The 25,696-nt window shown below is 49.6% G+C and overlaps 2 protein-coding genes across 2 annotated transcripts in view; both read left to right on the forward strand.

Annotated features, from left to right (window-relative positions):
- LOC132225594 (histone-lysine N-methyltransferase PRDM7-like) lies at positions 1-14,849 on the forward strand (the record flags this gene model as incomplete). Its single annotated transcript, XM_059680694.1, has 7 exons — positions 1-133; positions 727-828; positions 1,027-1,298; positions 1,737-1,804; positions 2,895-3,093; positions 14,343-14,393; positions 14,718-14,849. Coding segments are annotated over 7 exons (957 nt in total), but the record flags the coding sequence as incomplete, so codon positions are not given.
- Positions 14,781-25,696, forward strand: part of LOC132225595 (histone-lysine N-methyltransferase PRDM9-like) — a 24,337-nt gene continuing 13,421 nt past the window's right edge. The window contains exons 1-7 of the mRNA XM_059680695.1: positions 14,781-14,868; positions 15,011-15,118; positions 21,203-21,252; positions 23,768-23,924; positions 24,519-24,620; positions 24,819-25,090; positions 25,520-25,587. Coding sequence (XP_059536678.1) covers positions 15,037-15,118; positions 21,203-21,252; positions 23,768-23,924; positions 24,519-24,620; positions 24,819-25,090; positions 25,520-25,587 — 731 coding nt within the window. The 5' untranslated portion in view covers positions 14,781-14,868; positions 15,011-15,036. The remainder of the gene's footprint in view (positions 14,869-15,010; positions 15,119-21,202; positions 21,253-23,767; positions 23,925-24,518; positions 24,621-24,818; positions 25,091-25,519; positions 25,588-25,696) is intronic.

The raw sequence follows: 25,696 nt of genomic DNA on the forward strand, positions 1-25,696 counted from the left end.
AATGAGTCTACTTTGAAGGAATTGTCAGGAACAGCAAATTTGTTGACCACAAGTGGCTCAGAGCAGACTCAGAAACCAGTGCCCCCTCCTGGAGAAGCAAGTCCCTCTGGACAGCACCCTAGATCGAAATTGGGTAAGTTACATAATTTGGAGATTTCAGTTTCACTAATTCTTCTAGAAAGGCTAATCAGTATAGCCTAGGTATGTGGGGTGGACTTTGCATAGGCCTGGATTTGAAACTGGAGTTAGCACTGAAGCTTTGAGCTAATCTTACCAACTCTCTGAGCTCCTGAATGCTAATGTGTAAAGTGAACATAAGGAAACATGGGCCACATATAGTTTGATAGCATTAAATTAAATCTTAAACAATTGACACATGCAAGTTGTCCAATAAATCCATCTGTGATAATAGCAACCATATTCTCTTGGTGTTGTGTGCCCAGGTCTTTACTCAGTGCCTAACGCATAATGTTCCCTCAATACATACTTTATGAATGACCAAACTTGGGTGGTTGAACCTCAGAATGGGATCATCTAGAAACTAAAATTGAATCAGCCACCAATAGTCAGTGTGGAGTGCTAGTCTTTTAGTTAATGGAGGAAAATACCACATACTATAATAGAACAGGCGATCATTTGATGGTAGGACATTGTGTGTTTTCTGATAAGATAGGGACTAATGTTCCAGACCTCATCCCCTCAGTCACCTGCCCTTCTCCCATGTAGACCTCAGGAGAAAGGAGATCGAAGTGAAGATGTATAGCCTACGAGAGAGGAAGTGTTGTGTCTACCAAGAGGTCAGCGAGCCCCAGGACGATGACTACCTATGTAAGCTCACCCTCACCAAGGAGCATGTTATGTCTTGATGCAAGAATTTCACTTGGTCTTTGGGTGCCCAAATCATTCCCTTCCTCTCATGACCGGGAGTACAGTATTGAGGCTCACTGATGTGAGCTCTTTCGGAAGCTCTTCATGTCCAGGAACATGCACTGCACCCTCCCTCTTCCCTGTTGCTCTTGCCTCCAGATTGTGAGAAGTGTCAGAACTTCTTCATTGACAGCTGTGCTGTGCATGGGCCTCCTACGTTTGTAAAAGACAGTGCCGCGGACAAGGGGCATGCCAACCGCTCAGCCCTCACTCTGCCCCCTGGGTTGAGAATCGGACCATCAGGCATCCCTGAGGCTGGGCTTGGAGTGTGGAATGAGGAATGTGATCTGCCCGAGGGCCTGCACTTTGGCCCTTATGAGGGTGAGATCACAGAAGATGAAGCCACAGCCAACAGCGGCTACTCCTGGCTGGTGAGAAGTTTACCTCTTCCCTGTCCTCTGGCTTCCCCGTCCCTCCTGTGGCTTGGGGGGCCCCCACCTTCTACATGCTAGGACATGGATGGGGACCATATGGTTAGTTAGCTCTGTGTACTGGGCGGACTTTGCATGAACATGGAGCTCCTCTCTAAGGATCAGAGGGTAAATGGGAGCAAAGTGGTACAGACTCCTCCCTTGGGGGCTCCTGCTTAGTGGACAAATCAATTCCAACGTGTAGATGATGAGTAAGAAAAATATCCTGAGATCACCATTGGCAGTTGAATCACCATGCAGGCTGAAAGAGATTTGATGACAGTAGAATAAAGTAATTCTTCTATTATATACACACAACCACACACACACACACACACACACACACACACACACACACACACACACACACGGCCTTTAACTTCTTTTCCTGAAATGCAGATCACCAAAGGGAGAAACTGCTATGAGTATGTGGATGGAAAGGATACATCTCAGGCCAACTGGATGAGGTAAGGTCACTAGGCTTCTGGGTGCCAGAGAGGATACGCATGCCTCACAACCCACATGTCTGTCCTTCCCATCATGCCTCCCTAATGGTCTCCCTCAGTTCTCTGTTCCCCTTTTTTCTCCATACAATGATCTTTAACATCTAGAGACATTTAGGAAAAAAGGAGGTAAAAGTATAGCATATGTCCTCAAAATAGAAGTCTCTGGTTTGGGCACTGACTGGGAAAACCTTGAGGACCCTGTATTACTCTGTGATTTATCTAATGGACATTAGTTAAACACCTACTATGTTCCAGTTTGGAGGAAGGAATTCATTACTTACACAGATTACACAATCCATGACCCGAGGGAGGACTTACTGCAGACGGACATGAAACATTTTATTTCATAAACATTTAACTCTAATTTTCCTATTTTTCAAGAAGTGCCCAGTGCCCAGATAGCCTTGAACCAAGGATAGTCTAAACCTGTGAGGGCAGCACATCATCCCAGACTCATTCTAACTACAACTGGGTGTTGGAGCCTGCAGAGTAATAGTGCTCATGGCCCTTTCCTGAGGGGCTCTCTTGTGTCAGGGGAGACAGATTATGAATAAACTACTATTGTTCTGTGTTATTTTTCTAAGACAGAGAGACCTCCACGTTTCTGTGGGAACCTGGGGGAGGCAACTGAATGATGCCTTCAATAAAGTGTGGGGAGACTCGACAAAGGCCTCTGAAGAGAAGGTAGACTTGGACTGAGTGTTGAATGATGTGAGTCCTAGATCAAGCCCCGAGTTCTGTGGTGTAACACAGAACCTGACTTACAGCTTAGAGAAGCTAGAGGTCACCAGGTTTGATGGGAAAGTCTGGAATGAGGCTTTGGAAATGGCATTAGGCAGGATGAGCACTGTGAGCAGGACTTAGAGACAGGAATTCACATGACATTGTGACAGAGGCTTGGACATTGAACAGAAGTTTCCCCAGGAGCATGCGTGTGGGTGCCATCAGTGCTGAGGGCCTTAAGCGTCAGTGAGGAGCTGGACACGAATATGACAGGTAGTGGAAACTCATCGCCTGTGGTTTTCTTTCCTTTCATCTGCCTCAACGCCAGGTATGTGAACTGCGCCCGGGATGACCAAGAACAGAACCTGGTGGCCTTTCAATATCACAGGCAGATTTTCAACCGAACCTGCCGGGTCGTGAGGACGGGCTGTGAGCTGCTGGTCTGGTATGGAGAAGAGTATGGCCAAAAGCTGGGCATCAAGTGGGGCAGCAAGTGGAAGACAGAGCTTGTGGCCGGGAGAGGTGGGCACCACTCTTCTTCAACATGGAAAGAAAGAATTCTTAGAAGTTTTCATGCTCCAACTCTCAAGTAGAGTAAACTCCACTCTAGAGTCAGCAAAGCTTCAAATCAGATGCTTCAGAAATGGATGGCTCATCACATAGGTTTTTGATTCTTAGGAACAATTTTAATATTTTTATTTTTGTTCTAATTTTTAAAAATATGCTTTTATTGGTTTTAGAGACAGAGATGAAGGGAGAGGGAGAGAAATATCAATCTGCTGCCTCCTGCATTATCCCTACTGGGGATCAAGTCCAACACCCAGACATGTGCCCTGACCAGGAATCAAACTGGCTACCTCTGGGTGAGCGGGACAATGCTCAACGAACTGAGCCACACTGGCCAGGGCCTATTTTTGTTCCATTTTAAAAAATACTTCATGCACAAAATACACAGCGTCATATAGTGCTGAAAGGGCTAGAGGCAAAACAAATAAAAAAAAAAAAGGTTTCAGGCACTTAACCATCTCTCTCATCAAGGTGGTTGTTTTTGGGTTGTTGTTTTTATTTTCTAACACTTTAGCTGTTTCTGCTTCATTTACTGCATATTTCTAAATGAAATGTGTGTGTTAAAATGCATTCATTAATTATTTTGTGACTTGTCATTTGAATTGCTACGCGGTGCCACGCAGGGTTCTGGGAGCTGGAAATACAGATGAACACGATGATCAGAATCACTGCTCCTGAGAAGCTGGCTGGTGAAGGAGGGAAGCCCTGGCAGACATATGTGCATGTGCTTAATATTACACAGTGGTTAGCGCTTTGGAGAAAACGGGCCCAGGACAAGTGCCTAGGGATCAGTGTGAGGGGGAGGTGGGTGTGTCCGAATGCACAGGTCAATGGAAGGCTTTCTCAGGAGACAACAGTTACAACAGTTGTGTCACAAGGTCCCAGGCAGAGGGAGTGGCTGGTGCAGGGAAGGAAAGAGGTGGGGTGTTGAGCTGGCTGAGGGCTACTCCCGTCTCAGTCTCAGTACAGAGGGTAAGAACAGAGGTTGGACAGATGCCTAGCAGCCTGGAAATACAGTGCCTATGATCCAAGCTGAGATACTGGGGACTTTCTTGAGTGAGACGGGACAATTGAGCAGTTTTCAGCTGCAGAGTGGCATGTTCTAAAACTATGCTTTGTTAAATTTTTTGGAAAATAAACTTCAGTGGGGAATCCCCTCCAAGACTATTTCAACTCCAAGTGAGAGAGGAAGGCAGACTGGCTGGAGAGGGACGGGAGTCAGGAGTGTAAGAAGCAGGTTGGGGAAATATTTTTGTTGTTGTTGTTAATCCTCACCCAAGGATATTTTTCCACTGATTATTTTTTGAGAGAGAGTAGAAGGGGGAGAGACAGAGAGAGAAACATCAATAGCTTGTCTCCCACGGGCACCCCAACCAGGGCTGGGGATTGAGCTTTCAACCAAGGGACGTGCCCTTGACTAGAATCGAACCCAGGAGCCTGGAGTCCCCAAGGTGACGCTCTATCTACTGAGCCAAACTGGCTAGGGCATGGTTGGGGAGATATTTTGAAACAGGACTTTGTAGTGTATTTGAAATAGGCTAACACTGAAAGAAATCAAGTAGGAATACTGTGTGAGGAAAGACATATTTCCATTTTATGATTTGTGGAAAACTGAGAGAAGCAATTGCTAGTTGGGGCCTATTGTTCCTCTATTTTTAAATATTTTTAGTGATTTGAGAGAGAGAGGAAGGGAAATGAAGAGAGAGATAGAAATATCACCATGGATCAGCTGCCTCCTGCTGGGATAGAGCACAAAACCTGGGCATGTGCCCTGACCAGGAATCAAACTGGTGACGACCTGGTTCATGGGTTGATGCTCAACCACTGAGATACCTGGCCAGGCCTGTGGTTTTTCTCTTTAACATGACTTAGAAGATACATGTATATGGAAATGTCACGATAGTCAAACCCATATAAGGAGTCAAATGGCTTCTGATGGTCCTTGATCTGTAAGACTTTTTTTTTTTTTCATTCCTCACCCAAGGATATTTTTCCATTGATTTTTATAGAGAGTGAAAGAGAGAGGGAAAGACAGAGAGAAATATCAATGTGAGAGGAACACATCGATTTGTTGCCTCCTGCACAATCCCTGACCAGGTCCCGGGCCGGGGAGAAGCCTGCAACCAAGGCACATGCCCTTGATGGGAATCAAACGCAGGACCTTTCTGTCCACAGGCTGAGGCTCTATCCACTGATCCACACTGACCAGGGCTGTAGAAAAGACTTTTGATATGGGGTCTCTGGATTTCTGAAGAAGAGTAGTGCCGATAAAGACAAAGAAAAGTAGACTGTGAAGGAACACTTTGTGGGAGGCAGTGCTTGCACTGTCAACACAGTTAGAATGATTCCGGAGACAGGTCTTACCAGGAGACAGAGCGTAAGGCACAGGCAGCCTTGCCCAGACATGCCCTGACCAAAACTTTCTCCTTCAGCAGAACCAAAGCCAGAGATCCATACATGTCCCTCCTGCTCTGTGGCCTTCTCCAGTCAGACATTCCTCAGCCAACATGTGAAACGCAACCACCCCTCTGAGAATCTGCCAGGAGCACCTGCAGGAAAACACCTCCTGTCAGAGGAACGCGGCCCAGAGCATCAAAATCAACAGCAGCAGCAAAATCCTGGTCCACATGGCTGGAATGACAAAGCTGAAGGTCAAGAGGTCAAAGGAACGTCCAAACATTTGCTTAAAAGGATCAGGCACAGGGGAGCTTCAAGGGACTCTTTCAAGCCTCCCAACAGACAAACAGGGAGCTCCAGTGAGCGTGAGAGAATAATGGAGGAAGAGCCCAGCACAGGCCAGGACGTGAATCCAAAGAACACAGGCAAATTATCTGTGAGAGTAAGAATGTCAAAAATTGTAACAATCAAGCATGGAGGGTGTGGGCAAGGCTTCAATGATAAGTCACATATCGACACACACCAGAGGACACAGTCAGGGGAGAAGCCATATATTTGCAGGGAGTGTGGGAAAGGCTTTACACTGAAGTCACATATCGACACACCCCAGAGGACACACTCAGGGGAGAAGCTATATGTGTGCAGGGAGTGTGGGAAAAGCTTTACACGGAAGTCACATCTCATCAGACACCAGAGGACACACTCAGGGGAGAAGCCATATGTGTGCAGGGAGTGTGGGAAAGGCTTTACACGGAAGTCACATCTCATCAGACACCAGAGGAAACACTCAGGGGAGAAGCCATATGTGTGCAGGGAGTGTAAGCGAGGATTTACACAGAAGTCATCTCTCATCACACAACAGAGGACACACTCAGGGGAGAAGCCATATGTGTGTAGGGAGTGTGGGCGAGGCTTTACAGATAAGTCAGGTCTCATCAAACACCAGAGGACACACTCAGGCGAGAAGCCATATGTGTGCAGGGAGTGTGGCAGAGGCTTTAGAGATAAGTCAGTTCTCATCAAACACCAGAGGACACACTCAGGGCAGAAGCCCTATGTGTGTAGGGAGTGTGGGCGAAGCTTTACACAGAAGTCATCTCTCATCAAACACCAGAGGACACACTCAGGGGAGAAACCTTATGTGTGCAGGGAGTGTCGGAGAGGCTTTAGAGATAAGTCAGTTCTCATCAAACACCAGAGAACACACTCAGGGGAGAAGCCCTATGTGTGCAGGGAGTGTGGGAGAGGCTTTAGAGATAAGTCAGGTGTCATCAAACACCAGAGGACACACTCAGGGGAGAAGCCCTATGTGTGTAGGGAGTGTAGGAGAGGCTTTAGAGATAAGTCAGTTCTCATCAAACACCAGAGAACACACTCAGGGGAGAAGCCCTATGTTTGCAGGGAGTGTGGACGAGGCTTTACACAGAAGTCCAATCTCATCAGACATCAGACGACACACTCAGGTAAGAAGCCCGGTCTTTGCAGGGAGCATGCATCATGAGCCCTAAATTGCACCTCAGCAGCTACAGGGCAAGTGTAGGCACCGCATACCTCATACCCCAGCTCTGAGGGGGCTTTAGAGGAAGCCTGCTGGCCCCTTTCCCTCCCCAAGAGTGCAATTAGTACAGAAGTAACTGGTCAAACAAATCCTCCACTTTCAAAAGGAGAGGCAATAGACAAACCGTTCCGTAAGTGCTATGGGGATATCAACACGAATATCCCTCATGGTTCTTTTGGCCTCGTTTTAATAAAGTTTGTGTCCAGACAAACCTGAAGCCTACGTGCCTCATCCCCCTCATCACTGAAAGCAGAGTTCCAGGAAGGCCTCAAAGAACCCTCAGCCACAGACCTAAACCCGGGAAGGCGGAATCTGGCGTCAGTCCAGTGAGGTTCCCGCCAGGGAGAGGGATTGAGACACACTCACCAGGAACATGAATAGGACCCCACCAACCCCTTGGCTTCTCCTGGCTCCTCCCCTGATTCCTTAGACGTCTGTAGCCTCAGAGGTGAAAGCCAGAGAGGGTGTGTGCAGGTGTGTGTGTGCATGTGTGTGTACATGTGTGGTCGTGTGTGTGTGTGTGTGTGTGTGTGTGTGTGTGTGCCCATGTGCCTGTGCACACACCTGTGCTGCCTCAGTCTGGGCACTGGTCGCCCTCTTCCTGCTGCCTCTGTAGCATTGGCATCTCGCCTGGGGCATAGCATGTGGGCGCCAGGTCTGTCCACAAGGGTTTGAGTCTCAGCTCTGCCCTCACAACTGTGTGTCCTAAGGCAAGACCCCCAAAGTCTCTGTGCCTCTTTCCAAGCTATAAAGCGGGAGGGTAACCCAGGCTTTGGAGTGTCATTCAGAGTGGGGTCAGCACCGGTGCCTCTGGCTCAGGGTGGTTAAAACACGCATCTCTCGGTGAACAGCGTCTGCCAGGCCTTGAGGTGGACAAGGGCGGCAGAGGGAGTGGGGCCGAGGAGCCAGTATAGAGCTCAAGCAGCCCCACTGTTCTGCGTGGACTCGGCTGCCTGAGCAGGAGGCGTGGGTTCAGGCATGCTCCTCCCCCGGCCACCCCCTCCCACTGAGCCTGGGCAGGTGGCACTGAGAGTGACCAGGACAAAGGCCCTCACCACCCTGCTGAGAGCTGCTGGGTGCACCTCACCTCACAGTGTGGGCGACGCCCACCTCGCAGCACCTCCTGGTTCCTGGCCTTGTACCTGGGTCTGCATGTCTCACCCTCCCCTGACCCGTCTGAAATCCTTAACTGCACGTTTCTTATGGGGATTCTGATGGGCCATGGACCCGCGTGAGCAGAGCAGGCAGGCCGTGTCGGTCATTCCTGGCCACCGGTTCACAGGTAATGTTCACTGACGCCAGGAGCACCGACCCTCATGGGCCCATGGGTGGGAGTCCAGCGAGGCTCCAGGGAACAGGTAAGCGTCTGCCTGTGGAGGCAATGGGGCCCCGCTTTTCTTACAACAGAGCGGACGTCCATGCAGGGAGCAGGCACACGCAGTTAGGGCCCGTCACCCCTCAGCCCGAGGGACCTAGCACAGCACCTGTTTCTGGAGGAGAGCTCCTGAAGGGGGTACCAAAACCCATGACCTGGGACCATGACATTCCCTCTCCCGCCCGGCTGGCATGGCTCAGCACTTGAGCATCGACCTATGAACCAGGAGGTCAGGGTTCAATTCCTGGTCAGGGCACATGCTCGGTTTTTGGGCTTGATCCCCAGTGTGGGGCCTGCAAGAGGCAGCAGATCCATGATTCTCTGTCATCATGGATGTTTCTCTCTCTCTCTCTCTCTCTCTCTCTCTCTCTCTCTCTCTCTCTCTCTCTCTCCACCCCCCCATCTTCTCCCTTTCTATCTGAAATCAATAAAAAAATATATTTAAAAAAATGATGGCATTTCTATGTGGACAATGGAAACCTCATTCAATACAATGACTGAGGGCTTGGGTGGGTGACCTGAAACTCTCAGAAGCAACCATTGAGCCACACCTTCATACTCGTGTTTTCCCACATTAACCCAATCCTGAAACACCTCAGGACCAGGAGAAATCTGCCAGTTGGGATATTGTTTTCTGTGGGTCTCAGCGGACTCGGGAGGAGCCAGCCCACAGTCATGGAGCTGTTGACACCCAAGCAGGGGCCCTGTGCACATTGGAAGGTGGGCTCTCTCGCTCAGGTCAGGAGGGGCAAACCCCCACCCCCAGCATCGCATTGAAACACCACACATTTCCAAGTGGCTCAGCACCTCTGGTGAGTACCTCTCAGGGGGTGAAGGAAAGCTTTGCACAATCAAGTCCTCATTCACATTAAAAATGTTGGTGTCCCCGTGCCCAAACCTCCACATACAGGAAGGTTCTGGTTTGACTAGTCACGCCTTGATTTGTTGAATACATCTTTCCCAGGTTGCAATGATTAGCCTTTAACTTCATGCCCAGCTTTTTCTACCATTTGTTTCCATGTCCAGTGTGACACATCTCACTTCCTTTGGAAGGAAATGGAAAATTCTCCAGGATGCGATGCTCCGCTGTTTGGGTGTAGATGTGCACACACGTTTTAAACTGAGATACTGTGAACATTCATGAACTGGAATTCTCACAATGACTAGGAAAGACAAGTGGTGGGTGTTTTCCGTAAAATCTGATACCTATTGGGAGGAGGATAGGAGCAGATTTGACAGTTTCCAGTTTTATTTTAAATCTGTTGTTCTTGATCTGACACACAGAGGGACAGGGAGACAAAGAGAAACAATCAGGTGATGGGGGTGGCCTTACCAGGAATCAAGGGCACTTCTTGGTTCATAGGTCAGCACTCACTCATTGAGCCTCGCTTGCTGGGCTGTGTGTTGCTATTTGGATGACCTCTTTCTACAAAGACAATGCGGCCCTGGCTGGGTAGATTACATGCCAGGGGGATGAGAGCCTTTACCTTGCTGGTGTTCTCATGCTGCTTGGAGCATCAGGCCTGTTTCCATCATCACAGCAGGTGGGAGCTGTGGCATCAGTACAAGCCTACTTCTACCTTCTGCCTATAGGTTCATAACAGAATGAAGGGAAAACCATGAAGGTTGTCTCAACAAGGGGACCAGTCATTTAGCAAACATTCTGCTTTGGTGACAACACATGACCCCCAACAGTTCCTTGGGCAGCGATACACAGTAATACCAAGTTTCTAAACATTTGCCAAGTAAAACATTCACTCTTACAAAGTTTTTTTTTTTAATATTTTATTGGTTTTTTACAGAGAGGAAGGGAGAGGGATAGAGAGTTAGAAACATCGGTGAGAGAGAAACATCAATCAGCTGCCTCCTGCACACTCCCTACTGGGGATGTGCCCGCAACCAAGGTACATGCCCTTGTCCGGAATCGAACCTGGGACCCTTCAGTCCGCAGGCCGACGCTCTGTCCACTGAGCCAAACCGGTTAGGGCCACTCTTACAAAGTTTTTAACATGCTCACTTAATTACACTTAGGAAGGCAACTTTGTACGGGAAATGTCGTTTTCTAAAATAAAATGTATGTATAATACAAATGTAGAATACATCACACAGATGACTGCTTGGCTCGGATTTATTTTTCATACATACAATAACTATATAGAATAAGTTTGAGATCACTTTTCAAACAACTGATGTGTGAATGGATGTCCAGAGAGGTCTTGGGTCTTGGGCAGAGTCACCATGAAGTAGGTGCTGTCTGTGGAAATGGAATCCAGGGTTCTGGAGTCAAAAACCTCTGAGAAGGTACATCTGGGAGGATAAAAGGAACCAGCACAGTGGTCACAGGTTCCCGGATGTCACCTCTCCAGGCCACTGCATCCTCGATTATCTGTGTGTCCCTCGGTCTCTGTGTCCCTCGGTCTATGTGTCCCTCAGTCTGTGTGTCCCTCAGCCTGTATGTCCCTCGGTCACTGACACCGGGTGAGTCTGCTCCCATCTTAGTGTGGGGGACTCTGGGAGCAGCGACACAACGCAGTAGAGGAGAGCACGTGCAGGACCCTCCTCTGTCCATTCCCCGCCTCCTTCACGCCTCGCTTTCCCCTGCTTGTCCAGGCCTCGCCCCCCCCCCCTCAGAGCCTCGCCCAAACGTGGTGGCTTGGGAGACCCTGCAAGGACCGCGCTAGAATGGCCTCGTCGTGTTGTGTCAGGATCTTGCCAGCTGAGAGACACTCATACATTTTATTTTTATCTTATAGACACATTCCTTGGAAAAACATCCGCGGAGCTGAATGCTCTGCTCATCATGGTGCCTTTCTTTAGGGGTATGCTGCTTTTTCACACCCTCCAAAGCTTTTCCTTCTTTGTACGTTTTTCTTGTTTATGTTTTGGTTAATTCTTACCAGAGGATATGTTTTTACTGACAGAGGGAGGGGGGGAGGGAGGGAGGGGATAGAGAAGAAACAAAAACGCAAACATGAATATGCAAGAGACACATGCATCTTTGGCTCCCACAAGAGCCCAGACTGGGGCAGGCAATGAAGCCTGCATCCCAGGTATGTGCTCTGGACCAGGAATCCCACCAGCGACCCTTCCCTGGGCACCCGAAGGTCTAACCAGTGAACAACACTGGCCAGGCCTATTCCTTCTGCTTAGCAGATGAGAGCAAATGTCACTCTTTCTTCTGGCAGAAGGCGGCCAATCTATGATGATCACTCATCATTGATCTTTCTCTCTTCCTTTCTGAACTAGTAGAAATGTATATTTCTAAAAAAAACCACTGTGGCCCTGGCCAGTGTGCCTCAGTGGGGAGAGTGTCAACCTATGTATTGAAGGGCCCCTGGTTCGATTCCCGGTCAGGGCACATGCCTGGGTTGCGGGCTGGATCCCCAGTAGGGAGGGGGTGATACAGGAGGCAGCTGATCCATGATTCTCTCTCATCATTGATGTTTCCATCTCTATCCCTTTCCCTTCATCTCTGAAATCAATAAAACTATATTTAAAAAAAAAAAACATACTGGGTTTCAACACAAAAGTTTAAATTGAAATTTTTTCGCGCTACTAACATGTTCCCATGATACCCTGCATCTGGAGGTGCCATCAACAATGACAGCCTCCCTGGTACTGATTGCATCAATAATGGCAGCCTACAGGGGAAGGACTGCCTCAGTAATGCCCGCCTCTAGGCTACATTGATCATTGCAGCCTCCAGAGTACTAGCTGCCTCAGTAATGCCCTACAGAAGCCGCTGAGTCTAGTGGTAATAACACGTTCTTGCGATACCCTTGCGCCTCGCTGTACGGACTGGCTGCTGCAATCATAGCGGCCGCCGGGTTACTGGCTGCCTCAGGAAAGGAGACCTGTCCTGTACTGGCTGCCTTGGTGACGGCGGCCGCCCCAGGACTGACTGCTCCAATCATGGCAGCCTCTAGGTTACGGACTGAATTACTGAACGCACAGCTTCCCCATGTCAGTGCAGCAGCCAAGGCCTCCCTCTGCAGGGCTGGGACAGGAAGGGGTGCAAAAGCCAGACCCGTGACTTCAGTCCATCCGGGGAAGGAATAATTGCACCCTGGACAGCCTCGATGATTTTGTAGGGTTTTCTGTAGGTTTTGTTTGTTTGTGATTTGTTGGGTAGACTTTTCCATCAAATTCACGGGACATTAGCTAACATTTCAGAACCACGGACAGAAGCATAAGGTGTTATTCTTTGAATGGCCACAAGAGGGACCCAGAGGATCGTTTTCGCAAAGGAATTGGCTGACAGCTTCCTTTAAGGCAGTGGTTCTCAACCTTCCTAATGCCGCGACCCTTTAGTACAGTTCCTCATGTTGTGCTGGCCCCCAACCATAAAATTATTTTCGTTGCTACTTCATCACTGTAATGTCGCTACTGTTATGAATCGTCATGTAAATGTGTGATATGCAGGATGTATTTTCATTGTGACAAACTGAACATAATTAAAGCATAGTGATTCATCACAAAAACAATATGTAATTATATATGTGTTTTTTCGATGGTCTTAAGCTACCCCTGTGAAAGGGTCGTTCGACCCCCAAAGGGGTCGCAACCCACAGGTTGAGAACCGCTGGTCTAGTGGGAATCCCTGTTTCCCAGAAGGCAACTCCCGGCCTACCGCCTGGTCCTCTCGCTAAGGAAGCGAACACACGCGCCTGGAAGACAGTCCGGGACCTAAATACCGTCGGGTGGAACACAGACTGGGTCAGGCGGCAGGAAGGATGTGTCACCCCAACACCTGCCCGGGCGGGGGGCTCCGGGCTCCTGGGGTCCCTCCGCGAAACCACAGGAATCCGAGCCCTGGACACCGCCCAGCCGTGCCTGGCTGAAAGCTTCTTGACGGACACTCGCAGGACCCTGGGTAGCCAATCACCACCAGGGGTTGAGGGCGGAAGGCGGGCTCTTTCGACAAGATTCTGCCATTGACTGGCAGGAAGGCTGCACCCTGCGCCCCGCCCTTTCCGCGTTTCTGACCGCCCATTGGCAGGCAGGGCCCTGTGACCGCATCACTGATTGGCGGCTGCCTCTGACGCTCTGGGTGCGGGAAGCTCCCCCTCCCCCCGCCTCACAAGCCTGAGGGCGGGAGCGCGCGGCGGGGAGCGCGTGGGTTTGAGGGGACCTCGGCCAGGTGCGCAGCGCCGCAGGGAGACCCACAGTTAAACGGGTGCCTCGCGTGGGAACCCCTTTGCCGCCGGCCTTCAACCCCCAGCCGAAGACCCGGGGTGTCCTCCCGAGAGGAAACCACTCTGTCAGCCTCCACGCACCCCAAGTCCGCTAACCCGGAGGACCCCCGGGCTCCGCGCCCAGAGGAACGCTCAATCCCCCAAAGCTCAGACCCAGCACACCCCGAGCCCGGGCTCCCTAACCACGGCACCCCAGAAAGACCAAATCCCCACCTCCGAGACCCGAAACCCTGAAGCCTGTCCTTGAGACCCCAAATCTCTGTGCAGGAGCCCAAATCCTCTCACCCGAGCTCCCCAAGTTTCCTGGCCAGAAAGACCCGGATTGTGTCCCGCGGGCCCATCTCCTCAGCCCGTGACTTCTCTGCCCCTTGAGGCGCCTCCTCCCGCGTGCATTGCTCCGGGATCGCGGGTGCCATTCCCGAACCCGGTTCCTCCCGGCACAGCACCCCCAACGTCAGGGCGCCTCCACCTCCACCCCCAGGGCCCTCAACCCCCCACCGCGCCCCTCAGTCCCCCCCCACCACGCCCCTCAGACTCCTGACCGCGCCCCTCACACCCCCCACCGCGCCCCTCACACCCCCCACCGTGCCCACAGTCCTCTCCGACCAAGCCCCTCAGACCCCCACACCGCGCCCCTCACACCCCCCACCTCGCCCCTCAGTCCCCCCCCACCCCGCCCCTCAGACTCCTGACCGCGCCCCTCAGTCGCCCCCTGAGACCGCGCGAGCCGCCGCGGTAAGGAGGCGCCCCCTGGTGGGTCTTAATGGCTGTGGCCCTGGCCACCTGGTCCCGGTCCCAGTCTGTCCTGAGGCGGGAGCGGGTTCGTCAGCGCCTCCTCCTCACACAGGCACTGCGGCCTCCTGCTGGGACTGGGCTGGCGGCACCATAAACCCCGACAGGGACCCCCAGGAGCGGCCCGAGAGGAGGCGGGGAGAGCAGGGCACAGAACCAAGGTGAGGGGGTCCACGGGGGTGGAGGTGGGGACGGGGGTGGGGACGGGGTGGAGGCGGGGCGCCCCCCCTCGGGCCGGGGCGGACGGACGGACGGTCTCTCCTCCAGCCCAGGGCCGCCTGCAGGGACGTGTCCATCTACTTCTCCCGGGAGGAGTGGGCCCACTACTTCTCCCGGGAGGAGTGGGCGCAGATGGGCGCCTGGGAGCGAGCCCGGCACCGGAACGTGAAGAGCAACTAGGAGGCGCTCCTCAGCATTGGTGACCGGGAGGGGGTGGCGGGGCCGCGGGGGGTTGGGGGGCTCCGTCCAGGGCCCCGGCTCCGCCCCGCTCGGCGCTGGCTCTGCTGTTCATCCCTCAGCTCTTCGCCCGCAGGACAGACTCTTTCTTTCTCTCCTTCCAGGTCTCAGGGCCCCTCGACCCGCCTTCATGAGTCGCCGCGGCAGAACAGCCAGGCACGGGGCGGAGGACTCCGAGGACTCGGATGAAGAGTGGACCCCGAGGCCGCGAGGTGCGGGCGGAGGGCGTGCAGCTGCCTGACCCCGACCAGGTGTTGGTCGGGCGGGCTCTCAGGAGTTACCGGGGAGGAGCAAGAGGCAGAGCAGTTACACACCAGGGGCTGTTCACATAAACCCCTTTTTATGAATCATTTATTTTACAGAGAGAGAGAGAGAGAGTGAGAGAGAGAGGAACCTCCATCGCTGCCTCCTGCCGGCCCCCCACCTCACGGTTCATAGGTCGAGGCTCAACCACTTAGCCACACTGGCCAGGGTCAGAGAACCTCTTTCAATGTGTAACAATAATTATATACAGATTTAGTGTTGACACTATCACAGAAGTTCCCCCATTTCTCCCCCTTTTCTCACCTTCACCCAGACCCACCCCCCAAATCTACAATAATAAAACCATAATATGCAAATCCAGGGAGGACCAGCTGAAGGACTGGCCAGATGACCAGGCTCTGACACCCACTGGCGTCAGGCCAGCCAAGGCCTGTAAAACACAATTGGTCCGGCCCCACCATCCCCCATGATGCCCTGCAGAGAAAGGCCCAGGCCACTAGCCACTAGCCACTGGGTGATCAATGGGGGCTCCCCGTCACTCCAAAGAGGGAGTCCCAGGCCACCAATGCACAGCTGGGGCTGCTGAACCAGTCCTCCATCTGAAGGCGATGGATCGCAGGGCTCCCAGACTGTCAGAGGCGCAGAGGGCACAGGCCGGGGTGAGGAATCCCCCTCCCCCCCCCCTGCCCCCCCGCCGCCATTCCCGGTACATAAATTTATAAATTTCCTGCAATGGTGCTCTAGTATATATATACTAGAGGCCCGGTGCACAAAAATTTGTGCATTGGGGGGGGGGGGGGGGTCCCTCAGCCCGGCCTGTGCCCTCTCACAGTCTGGGACACCTTGGGAGATAACGTCCTGCTGGCTTAGGCCTGCTCCCAGGTGGCAGAGGACAGTCCCAATCCCTAGGTGCAGCCCCTGGTTAGGCTCAGAGCAGGGCTGATTGGGGAGTTGGGGTGCCGCCCCCTGTCATGCACAGAGCAGGGCGATCGGGAGGTTGCGATGCCACCCTCAGTCACGCTCAGGGTAGGGCCGATTGGGGGGTTGGGGCACCGCCCCCTGTCACACTCAAGGCAGGGTCGATGGGAAGGTTGCGGCACCACCCCCTGTCACACACAGAGCAGGGCCAATCAGGGGTTGGGGCACTGCCCCCTGTCACTCACAGAGCAGGGCCTATCAGGGGGGTTGGGGCTCTGTACCCTGTTACACACAGAGCAGGGCCAATCAGGGGGTTGGGGCGTTGCCCCCTGTCACTCCCAGAGCAGGGCCCATCAGGGGTTTGGGGTGCGGCCCTCTATCACCCACAGAGCAGGGCTGATCAGGGTGTTGGGGCGCCGCCACTCTCACACTCAGGGCAGGGCCGATGGGGAGGTTATGGCTCTACGCCGTCACACACAGAGCAGGGCCCATGTGGAGGCTGGGGGGTTGTGGCCCCGGCCCCTGTCACACACAGAGACGCAGGGCGATCAGTGGGTTTGGGCGCTGCCCCCGTCTCACTGATCCCGGTGCCGGGAGGCATATTACCCTTTTACTATATAGGATAGAGGCCTGGTGCATGGGTGGGGCTGGCTGGTTTGCCCTGAAGGGTGTCCTGGATCAGGGTGGGGGTCCCCACTGGGGTGCCTGGCCAGTCTGGGTGAGGGGCTGAGGGCTGTTTTCAGGCTGGGGGTGACTGAAGCTCCCAACCACTCCTTTTTTTCTTTTCTTTTTTTTTTTTATTCTGGGCCAGCTTTAGCTCTGAGGTTTGGCTCCAGCTCTTAGGCCTCCACTGCTGAAAGTAGGTTTCTGGCCTTTGCTTACAATGCTGTGATCCTGCTGGCTGAAGCCCAGGACTAAAGCAGGTTTCTGGGGTTTTGTTTAGCTTCTATATTTGTTACATAGTTGCTTAGAGTTGCAGGTCAGAGGCCTGCAGCGGCAGGCAGGGAATTTTGGAGTCCTCTGTCACTGAAGCAAGCAAGCCTCATGTTAGTTTCAAGCTGCCTGGCTGCCGGCCGCCATCTTGGCTGGCAGTTAATTTGCAAATTGCCCTGATTAGCCAATGGGAAGGGTAGTGGTCGTATGCCAATTACCATGTTTCTCTTTTATTAGATAGGATATATATATATATATATATATATATATATATATATATATATATATATAATTTTCTTAAGCTGTTCTCTCTCTGAGAGCACACACACCCCTCACCCTTTCCCCTCTACTCCCCCCCCACTAGGTGTGCATCTCCTAAACTAAGAGACCCAGGAGACTTGCACCAGGGAGTATGGGCAGTGGCAGGTCATTCAGGCTAACCCCCTGAACCTGGCTCCAAGGCCCCTTTGCTATGACTTTCCAATGAGCCAAAGCAGCCCGCCTAGCCTGAATTCTTTCCTTTAACCTTTCTAGAGCAACACAGCAGCCCAGCCTAGGCGCTCTCCTGCTGCTGCTTCTATCCTAAGTCCTTCCTTGTTTCACTGTCCCCAGCTTTAATAAACATTCTTTCAAAATAAAAATAAATAAATAGCCATTGCTTGGTGCCTCAGTTGGTTGGAGCATCCTCCCATACACCAAACATTTTTGGGTTCCACCCCCAGTAGGGGTGTGTATGGGCTACAAGTGATCGATGTTTCTCTCTCATATCTATGTTTCCCTCTCTTTCTTTCTCTTCCTCTCTCTCTAAAATCAATAAACATATATTCTCACGTGAGGATTAAAAAATAATAGTAGAGGGCGATAAATGGTGATGGAAAAAAATAAAATAAAGCCTGGAAACCAAGATGGCGGCATAGGTTAACGCAGGAGATTGCTGCCTCGAACAACCAATTCAAGGGTACACCTAAAAGACAGAACGGACATCATCCAGAACCACAGGAAGGCTAGCTGAGTGGAAATTCTACAACTAGGAGGAAAGAGAATATCATACCCAGACTCAGAGGAGGCGCAGTGCTGATGAAATACTCAGGTTCGGAGTGTGCGGTTGTTGTTTTCAATCGGGAGGGAGTTTCTGACTCTGAGCTCCAGATCCGGGCGAGTCTCTAGGGACCCAGATTCAAACAGGAGAAGCGGGACTGTCTGGCTTCGGTCGGAACTCGAAGGCAGCTTTCTCTCCGAGGTTTGCAGCAGTTGCTGGGAGTCTGTGAGGCAGAGCCCCTAGGGACGGAACTGAGAGCAGCCATAACTGCGCGCTGCAGCCCGCCCTGTAGATCCCCCGGGACCCGCCCCGCCCAAGCCCTGCGCAGAGCCATTTGCCGCATAGCCTCAGGCAAACGCTAGATTAGCACCGCCCTAGAGATCCAGCACAGAAGCTCTCCCAGTGCAGACACAGCTGACTCTCATAGCCAGTTAGCCTGGAGGTCAAATCACCCCCGTTATTGCCAACCGACAACAATCAAGGCTTAACTACAACAAGACTGCGCACAAAGACCACTAGGGGGTGCACCAAGAAAAGATAAAAAAATGCGGAGACAAAGAAACAGGATGCAAATGTCAGAAATGGAAGATATAGAGCTCAAAACCACACTTTTAAGGTCTCTCAAGAACTGTCTAGAAGCTGCCGATAAACTGAGTAAGGCCCTCGAAAAGACTGGTGAGACCGCCGATAAATGTAGTGAGATTCTCAAGAAATCTAATGAGATCGTCGATATTGTGATAAAGAACCAACTAGAAATTAAGCATACACTGACTGAAATAAAGAATATTGTACAGACACCCCACAGCAGACCAGAGGAGCGCAAGAATCAAGTCAAAGATTCGAAATGCGAAGAAGCAAAAAACACACAACTGGAAAAGCAAAGCGAAAAAAGAATCTGAAAATATGAAGATAGTGTAAGGAGCCTCTGGGACAGCTTCAAGCGTACCAACATCAGAATTATAGGGGTGCCAGAAGATGAGAGAGAGCAAGATATTGAAAACCTATTTGAAGAAATAAGGACAGAAAACTTCCCCCACCTGGTGAAAGAAATAGACTTACAGGTCCAGGAAGCGCAGAGAACCCAAACAAAAGGAATCCAAAGAGAGCCACACCAAGACACATCATAATTAAAATGCCAAGAGCAAAAGACAAAGAGAAAATCCTAAAAGCAGCAAGAGAAAGAAACTCAGTTACCTACAAGGGAATACCCATACGGCTGTCAGCTCATTTCTCAACAGAAACTTTGCAGGCCAGAAGGGAATGGCAAGAAATATTCAAAGTGATGAATACCAAGTACCTACAACCAAGATTACTTTATCCAGCAAAGCTATCATTCAGAACTGAAGGTCAGATAAAGAGCTTCACAGATAAGGAAAAGCTAAAGGAGTTCATCACCACCAAACCAGTATTATATGAAATGCTGAAAGGTATCCTTTAAGAAGAGGAAGAAGAAGAAAAAAGGTAAAGATACAAATTATGAACAACAAACATGTATCTATCAACAAGTGAATCTAAGAATCAAGTGAACAAATAATCTGGTGATCACAATAGAATCAGGGACATAGAAAGAGAAGGGACTGACTATTCTTGGGAGGAAAGGGGCGTGGGAGATGCGGGAAGAAACTGGACAAAAAACGTGCACCTATGGATGAGAACAGTGGGTGGGGAGTGAGGGCGGAGGGTGGGGTGGGAACTGGGAAGAGGGGAGTTATGGGGGAAAAAAAGAGGAACAAATGTAATAACCTAATTCACCTAGTACTTACAAACTGATAAGAAACAGATCAACAAAAAATAAAATAAAATAAAATAAAGAATAATAATATAATTATATAGATATAGAACATTAACAAACAAGTATACAAAAATATAAAAGTGAGTAAAAAATAACTAATTCAGAAGAGTTGTCATCACATAGAAGGAGGAAGGTCTGACGGGTGAGCAGTGCTCTAAGACCTGCATGGGGACATATGGGAAAATTATTACTCATGGTAGTTAGGGGGTTGGGTTGTGGGCCAGGGTAGGAAGTAGTTCACTGTTGTATCAGGTTCCATGTCAGCCATGGCATCATCTGCCAGGTTTCATGAAAGTCGGGTTGGTAGGGTCTGTAGTTCCATGGGTCTGAGGTTGGAACATAGCTGAAGTCACGACGTTATCTCTAACTTGCCCGAAACTCTGTTTCTGTGGTGACTAGACCTGAGTCTTTGTTCCTAAGACTGTGTGATGCTGATCAGAATCTAGTGATTAGGAAAGGTGGCACAGTCCACATGTGCAAAGGAGGAAGGATAAGAAAGAAAGGAGGCAAGGTGGTCCTGGTGCCATTGGACTGGACAAGGCCAGTGTGAAGACAGAAGGCAGAGAGGAGAAAGGGCCAGGTTGCAGAGTAGAGATTCTTTGCAGTTACGTGACTGTCATTATATGTGTGTCATGAAAGGCCAATTTTTTTTTTTTTTTTTTGCTTTTCAGGGCAATTTTATTTTTTAAATCCTCACCCAAGGATATTCATTGAATTTAGAGAGAGGAAAGGAGAGAGACAGAAAGGGAGACAGAAACATCAATGTGAGAGAGGAACATTTATCCGTTGCCTCCCGTGTACACCCCAATACAGATCAAACCTGAAACCTTGTGGTGTACAAGACAATACTCCAACCAACTGAGCCGCCCAGCCACGGCTAGGCCAATTTAAATATATATATATATTGAACAGAGGATGAAGTACAGATGGGGTTTTGTCTATTTTTAAACATTTTAAGAAAATTAGCGGATGCTCCTAATAAAAGCATAAGCCTAATGAAACATCAAAAAACATTTCCAATCATCCTTGGTCTGTCCTTAGATCACTCTCTGATTCAGAATTCTGAAAAAATAAGAATCCCCAGATTTTGAAATAATTACCAACCAAACATGATTTCTGACCCGGCAGGCGTGGCTCAGAGATTGAGCATCGACCTATGAACCACGAAGTCGCAGTTCGATTCCCAGTCAGGGGACATGCCCAGGTTGTGCGCTCGATCCCTGCTGTGGGGTGTTCAGGAGACAGCTAATCCATGATTCTCTATCATCATTGATGTTTCTCTCTCTCTCCCTCGCCCTCTCCCTTCCTCTCTGAACTTATATGTATTATTGATTTCTCACCATCTTTTAGCTAAACCTTCTTGGGTGGCCTTCAGAGTGGAACAGAATAAACATCAGAAGGTGAGTATTCCCCAAATCCTGTTGAAAAGAAATTCTTCCTCCTGGATGCAAATGCAGGGAAGAGGAGAAAAAATCAGAGTGCAGCCTAGAAACTGCCACCTTTCTTTCCTGACCTCTTCAACAAAATGCCCAATATCATCTCAGTCGTTAATAACATCAGCTACAATAGTAGCTGCCACGGGTTTTATCTTCACAATGCTTCAGACTCTAAGAATTCTACGTGAATAAACTCACTTAAACCTTACCACAACCCTATGAGGTAGGTACTATAACTATCACCGTTTCTGATGAGGAAACTGAGGTTTCAGACATATACAAGTGTTTGATTATATGTCTGAGATCACAGTATTGGTGGGCATGCACTCTAATCCATAGCTTCATCTCTAAACCACTTACAAGCTCATTAAAATTTCCATACTTTTATGCAGTTTCCACTGTCTTATCCATACATGATTACATCTTTCACTGACTGATGATTCCAAACACTATGCTGCCGTGAGAGATGCACTAAGACTTCCGACTCGCGGAAGCTTACTGACATATAGGCAGTTTGCACAGTGAATGGTCCCCCATGAAGAAGGACATAGGAACCCCAGCATCAGAGCCTCCTGGTCAAATAAAAGAAAGCATCTCTCAACTCTGGGGAGCTTCAGGTTTGACAATTGAGAAACAATAAATAAAGTGACTTAAGAACTTCATAGAGATGACACACTATTCAATAGAAGCTCATCCATCTGGAACTGGTTTTGAATGCTCATTCCAGTAAGAAGCATGGCTTCTTTCTCTGAGCTCTAATTAGGCCAGTGTCATCTTGTTTGAATCATTTGCTCCGCCTGCCTACGTCTGCATTGTGAGCTCTTTGGTTCACACCAGATTTTTCTCTTCCAGAAGTCCCAGGCCCAGCTCAGGGTCCCTGAGGGCCCCTGAATGTTGGCTGAAAGAGTGCTTTAAAATTTACAAATTAAACTAGAATAGGGTCAAAAAATAATGAAGATAATTTACATGTGATTTCAAATACAGAGACGACTGAGAGGTACATTGATAGCAGGACTGTAATTTGACATTCACACTGTATCAAAGAGCTCACAGAACACTTTGGTGAACACCGTTATATGTCATGTTCATTATAACATTAAGAATTAGCATGTTATAGGTCAGGAAAAATGAAGAGAACTAGCTAGTAGCACAACCATATTCAAACAGAATTGGTGGGATCCAACTACTCTAATTACAAATATTCTTTCCGTGATATACTAATTTGCACTTCCTATATAATATGCTAAGTGTCCAGTCGCCCGTTCAACCAATCAAAGCATAATATGATGATGACATGCTAAAGCCACTAACTGCTCGCTATGATGTGCACTGACCACCAAGGGGCAGACAGTCAACCGGTAGACCAGTTGCTATGACGTGCACTGATCACCAGGAGGAAGACGCTCTGACCTATAGGTTAGCTTGCTGCTGGGGTCCAGCTGATCAGGACTGAGCGAGATGGCCGGACACACCCTGGAGTCCTCCTGCGGTTCCTCCCCAGCTGGCCAACCTCCCGCGTCCCTCCCCAGCCCCGATCGTGCCCCAGTGGGGTCCCTCAGCCTAGCCTGTGCCCTCTCGCAATCCAGGACCTCTCGGGGAATGTAGGAGAGCCAGTTTTGGCCTGATCCCACAGGCCAGGATGAGGGACCCCGCTGGTGCATGAATTCGTGCACTGGGTCTCTAGTTTTAGCATAATTTTCCTTATTTTCATGATAGGTTTCTGCCAGCCATTTCTTTTGAAAAATATATGTTTTTATTGATTTTAGAGAGAAAGAGGAAGGGAGAGGGAGAGAAGCATCAGTGAGAGAGAAAAACATGGATCGGTTGCCTCCTACACAGACCCCCACCTGGGATCTAACCCATAACCAGGACATGTACCATGACCGGGAATGGAACCGGCAACCCTTCAGTTCAACCAACTGAGCTACACCAGCCAGGGCTCTGCCAACTATTTTTCTTTCTTTCTTTTTTATTCTTAATCCTCACCCAAGGATATTTTCTCATTGATTTTTAGGGAGAATAGAAGAGAGAGGGAGAGACAGAGAGAAATATCAATGTGAGAGACACATTGATTGGTTGCCTCCTGCATAAGTCCAGACCAGGGCATGGGCCAGGGAGGAGGATCCTGCAACCAAGTCACTGGCCCTTGATCGGAATTGAACTAAGGACCCTTCAATCCGCAGGCTGACACTCTATCAACTGAGCTACACTGGTTAGGGCCCAACTATGACTTATTTTCTTACCAGTATCTTTCACTCTCACTGTTCTATAAAAAAAAAAAAGATCCTTAAGGCATGGGTTCTAGTCTTCAATTCACAACCCACATTGGCCATTTCTTTTTCCTCTAATATTCATACTTCCCAGGTATTTCAGAGTTGTTGAAGTGTTCATTGAAGTCATGTATGTGAAAATATATCATAAACCCTACATAATTAAATAAATGCATGTTACCTTTTAATATGGGACTTCCACATTGAAGGCAAAGTCCAGGACGTCATTAAGTAATGAGTCTACTTTGAAGGAATTGTCAGGAACAGCAAATTTGTGGACCACCAGTGGCTCAGAGCAGACTCAGAAACCAGTGCCCCCTCCTGGAGAAGCAAGTCCCTCTGGACAGCACCCTAGATCGAAATTGGGTAAGTTACATAATTTGGAGATTTCAGTTTCACTAATTCTTCTAGAAAGGCTAATCAGTATAGCCTAGGTATGTGGGGTGGACTTTGCATAGGCCTGGATTTGAAACTGGAGTTAGCGCTGAAGCTTTGAGCTAATCTTACCAACTCTCTGAGCTCCTGAATGCTAATGTGTAAAGTGAACATAAGGAAACATGGGCCACATATAGTTTGATAGCATTAAATTAAACCTTAAACAATTGACACATGCAAGTTGTCCAATAAATCCATCTGTGATAATAGCAACCATATTCTCTTGGTGTTGTGTGCCCAGGTCTTTACTCAGTGCCTAACGCATAATGTTCCCTCAATACATACTTTATGAGTGACCAAAGCTTGGGAGGTTGAACCTCATAATGGGATCATCTAGAAACTAAAATTGAATCAGCCACCAATAGTCAGTGTGGAGTGCTAGTCTTTTAGTTAATGGAGGAAAATACCACATACTATAATAGAACAGGCGATCATTTGATGGTAGGACATTGTGTGTTTTCTGATAAGATAGGGACTAATGTTCCAGACCTCATCCCCTCAGTCACCTGCCCTTCTCCCATGTAGACCTCAGGAGAAAGGAGATCGAAGTGAAGATGTATAGCCTACGAGAGAGGAAGTGTTGTGTCTACCAAGAGGTCAGCGAGCCCCAGGACGATGACTACCTATGTAAGCTCACCCTCACCAAGGAGCATGTTATGTCTTGATGCAAGAATTTCACTTGGTCTTTGGGTGCCCAAATCATTCCCTTCCTCTCGTGACCGGGAGTACAGGATTGAGGCTCACTGATGTGAGCTCTTTCCGAAGCTCTTCATGTCCAGGAACATGCACTGCACCCTCCCTCTTCCCTGTTGCTCTTGCCTCCAGATTGTGAGAAGTGTCAGAACTTCTTCATTGACAGCTGTGCTGTGCATGGGCCTCCTACGTTTGTAAAAGACAGTGCCGTGGACAAGGGGCATGCCAACCGCTCAGCCCTCACTCTGCCCCCTGGGTTGAGAATCGGACCATCAGGCATCCCTGAGGCTGGGCTTGGAGTGTGGAATGAGGAATGTGATCTGCCCGAGGGCCTGCACTTTGGCCCTTATGAGGGTCAGATCACAGAAGATGAAGCCACAGCCAACAACGGCTACTCCTGGCTGGTGAGAACTTTACCTCTTCCCTGTCCTCTGGCTTCCCCGTCCCTCCTGTGGCTTGGGGGGCCCCCACCTTCTACATGCTAGGACATGGATGGGGACCATATGGTTAGTTAGCTCTGTGTACTGGGCGGACTTTGCATGAACATGGAGCTCCTCTCTAAGGATCAGAGGGTAAATGGGAGCAAAGTGGTACAGACTCCTCCCTTGGGGGCTCCTGCTTAGTGGACAAATCAATTCCGACGTGTAGATGATGAGTAAGAAAAATATCCTGTGATCACCATTGGCAGTTGAATCACCATGCAGGCTGAAAGAGATTTGATGACAGTAGAATAAAGTAATTCTTCTATTATATACACACAACCACACACACACACACACACACACACACACACACACACAACACGGCCTTTAACTTCTTTTCCTGAAATGCAGATCACCAAAGGGAGAAACTGCTATGAGTATGTGGATGGAAAGGATACATCTCAGGCCAACTGGATGAGGTAAGGTCACTAGGCTTCTGGGTGCCAGAGTGGATACTCATGCCTCACAACCCACATGTCTGTCCTTCCCATCATGCCTCCCTAATGGTCTCCCTCAGTTCTCTGTTCC

Source organism: Myotis daubentonii, chromosome Y (genome assembly GCF_963259705.1).
Source record: "Myotis daubentonii chromosome Y, mMyoDau2.1, whole genome shotgun sequence".
NCBI lineage: Eukaryota > Metazoa > Chordata > Mammalia > Chiroptera > Vespertilionidae > Myotis > Myotis daubentonii.